Source organism: Capsicum annuum, chromosome 9 (assembly GCF_002878395.1).
Source record: "Capsicum annuum cultivar UCD-10X-F1 chromosome 9, UCD10Xv1.1, whole genome shotgun sequence".
NCBI classification, from domain to species: domain Eukaryota; kingdom Viridiplantae; phylum Streptophyta; class Magnoliopsida; order Solanales; family Solanaceae; genus Capsicum; species Capsicum annuum.
The window spans coordinates 97,065,117-97,067,394 of record NC_061119.1 but is presented as its reverse complement, the minus strand read 5'-3'; the positions used below and the strand labels follow the sequence as shown (position 1 = coordinate 97,067,394).

Sequence of the window (2,278 nt, the reverse complement as noted above, 5' to 3'; positions counted from 1 at the left end):
CAATTATACTTGGTTACTATAATTATGGGCCATGGAGTTGTGATTTTGTTATCGCAATTGTGGTAACTGAGACCAGTTTCAAACCCATTTTCCCTGTTCTAAATTTTAAAATTTAAGGCCACAATCATACTTTACAAGGATAATCCACATTAACAACATGAAACAAGCCTATAGGTACCAATTACGCCCTTAAAATGTAAAACCATTAGTGAGCATTCATTTGGGCATTATATTGAGAGCTTTGTGTGCACTCTTAATTTTTCGATATTTCCATACATATTTTGGGTACTCAAGTCTTTCCCACTTATGTACACACCATAATCCAGCAGCTAAATACCACACAAGCACAATTTATGAAACAATTAAGCATGAAAATCAAAGATCCAAGACCTCTCTACAACATGCATTCTATGGCCTATTTCAACAATTAAAGCATGGATTCACGAAACCTATTATGTATTTGATGCAAAATGGATGCAAGGATGCTATTGGAGGGCTCAGAATCTTGGCCAAAAAATAGGTCCAACCAGAGAGTAAAGTTAAAAAGAGAGTGTGAGGGAAATGGGGGAATCAGATGGCTATATAGCTGAGATGACCACAATAGTAGTTAAGTTCCCGCGATTGTCGCCTGGGACCCACAATCGCGATAACTGAGGGCATTTCTGCACCCCTATTTTCCCCTATTCATCTTATTCACAATTTGACAGATTTTCCCCTGTTCAGTTCATAGTACAAAATTTCCCATTTTCCCCTTTTCAAGCTCCTCCAATGTATTCAATATTTCAATAAGTTCATGAGTTATTCAATATTCAAAATTAAAATCTACACTATGAAAGCAAAAGAAAAGGATACAAGCCACTTTCATGGCATTTGTGGGTTGCCTCCCACATAGCTCCTTAGTTATCATCATGGAAGGACGTCTTCCTTTTTTCTTTCTTAAGGTGGGTCCTCAAGTCCCCTTTTTTCACCTCTTCAATTTCAACATCAACCAGGAATATCACTTGAATTTCTGTGGGTTGTTTTCTTATCTTGCAAACTTTAAAGGAAACCTCATCCTTATGCACTTTGAACTTCATCTCCCCCATTTCTAGGTCAATAATGGCTCTTCCAGTGGCTAAGAAAGGTCTCCCAAGGATGATGGGTAACTTTATATGCATTTCACAATTTAGAACTACAAAGTTTGTTGGAAGTATAAATTTTTCCACTATGACTAGAACATCAAACAAAATTCTGATCAGTCTTTTGATCGACCAATCCTCCATTAAGAGTCTCATAGATGTTGGATTTAGGGCATCCAATCTAAGATTCTTATAAATGGCAAAAGGTACGAGGTTGATGCTTGCACCAAGGTCACATAGAGCTTTTGCAAACACATACGTTCCAATGGTACAAGGGATGGTGAAAGCTCTGGGGTCTTCCTTCTTTTCCACAACCTTGCTACTCACAATAATACTACAACCATGGGTGACTTCAAGTGTGTGACCTTTGATGAGCTTCTTCTTTGACATCAAATTTTTCATGAGCTTAGCATATCCCAGAATCTCTTGGATCACTTCAAGCAATGGGATATTAATAGAAAGATTGCTAAGCTTGGTCATAAATTTCTTGAGTTTATCACCCTTCTCTTTTCTGTGCAACTTTTACGGAAATAGGGGAGGGACTTAACTGTGAACCTTGAATAATTTTGTGGATTCTCATTCTCAAACACCTCATCATCAAATGTTATAGATTCATTCTAAAACACCTCATCATCAAATTTTATGGATTCATTCTCATTTTCTTCTTCTTCATGATATTTTGGTGGTACATCTTTTGGCTTAACCTTAGGCACTTTTTCACCTAAATCTTCTATCAAGTGATCCCAAAGGGTTTTTCCACTTCTAGTGACTATTAGTAAAACTTGAGCCTCATTCTTTAGGTTTACAATAGTGTCACTAGAAAGACCGCCCTTTGGCCAAGCATTTATTTGAGTGAAATTTTTCCCAATTTGCATTTCCAATTATTTGATGGAGGCGGAGTAAGACACAATGGTTTGGGAGAGTTGTGAAAAATCTCCTTTCATTTTGTCCGTTCCTTCCACCTTCATCAAAATTTTGGCCAAAACATCTTCGGATTTGTACTTGTCGAGATCTATGGAACTTGGCTCTTTATTCTTTGCTCGATCATGGGGAGGTACATAGCACTCATAGTCATGGTATCTATATCTTCAATCACGATCACGTTCATGGTCTGTTCAACCTTGATTCCCACCTTGCCTTTGATAGGCCGGGCGGGAACC

The 2,278-nt window shown here is 37.8% G+C and overlaps 1 protein-coding gene across 1 annotated transcript; it reads right to left on the bottom strand.

Annotated features, from left to right (window-relative positions):
- Positions 1–896: 896 nt before the first annotated feature.
- Positions 897–1,993, bottom strand: LOC124887101. Its single transcript, XM_047396283.1, has 2 exons — positions 1,745–1,993; positions 897–1,637 (listed from the first exon to the last, which is right to left on the bottom strand). The coding sequence occupies exons 1-2, from the start codon at positions 1,991–1,993 to the stop codon at positions 897–899; spliced, it is 990 nt and encodes a 329-aa protein (XP_047252239.1).
- Between the last annotated feature and the right edge of the window lie 285 nt (positions 1,994–2,278).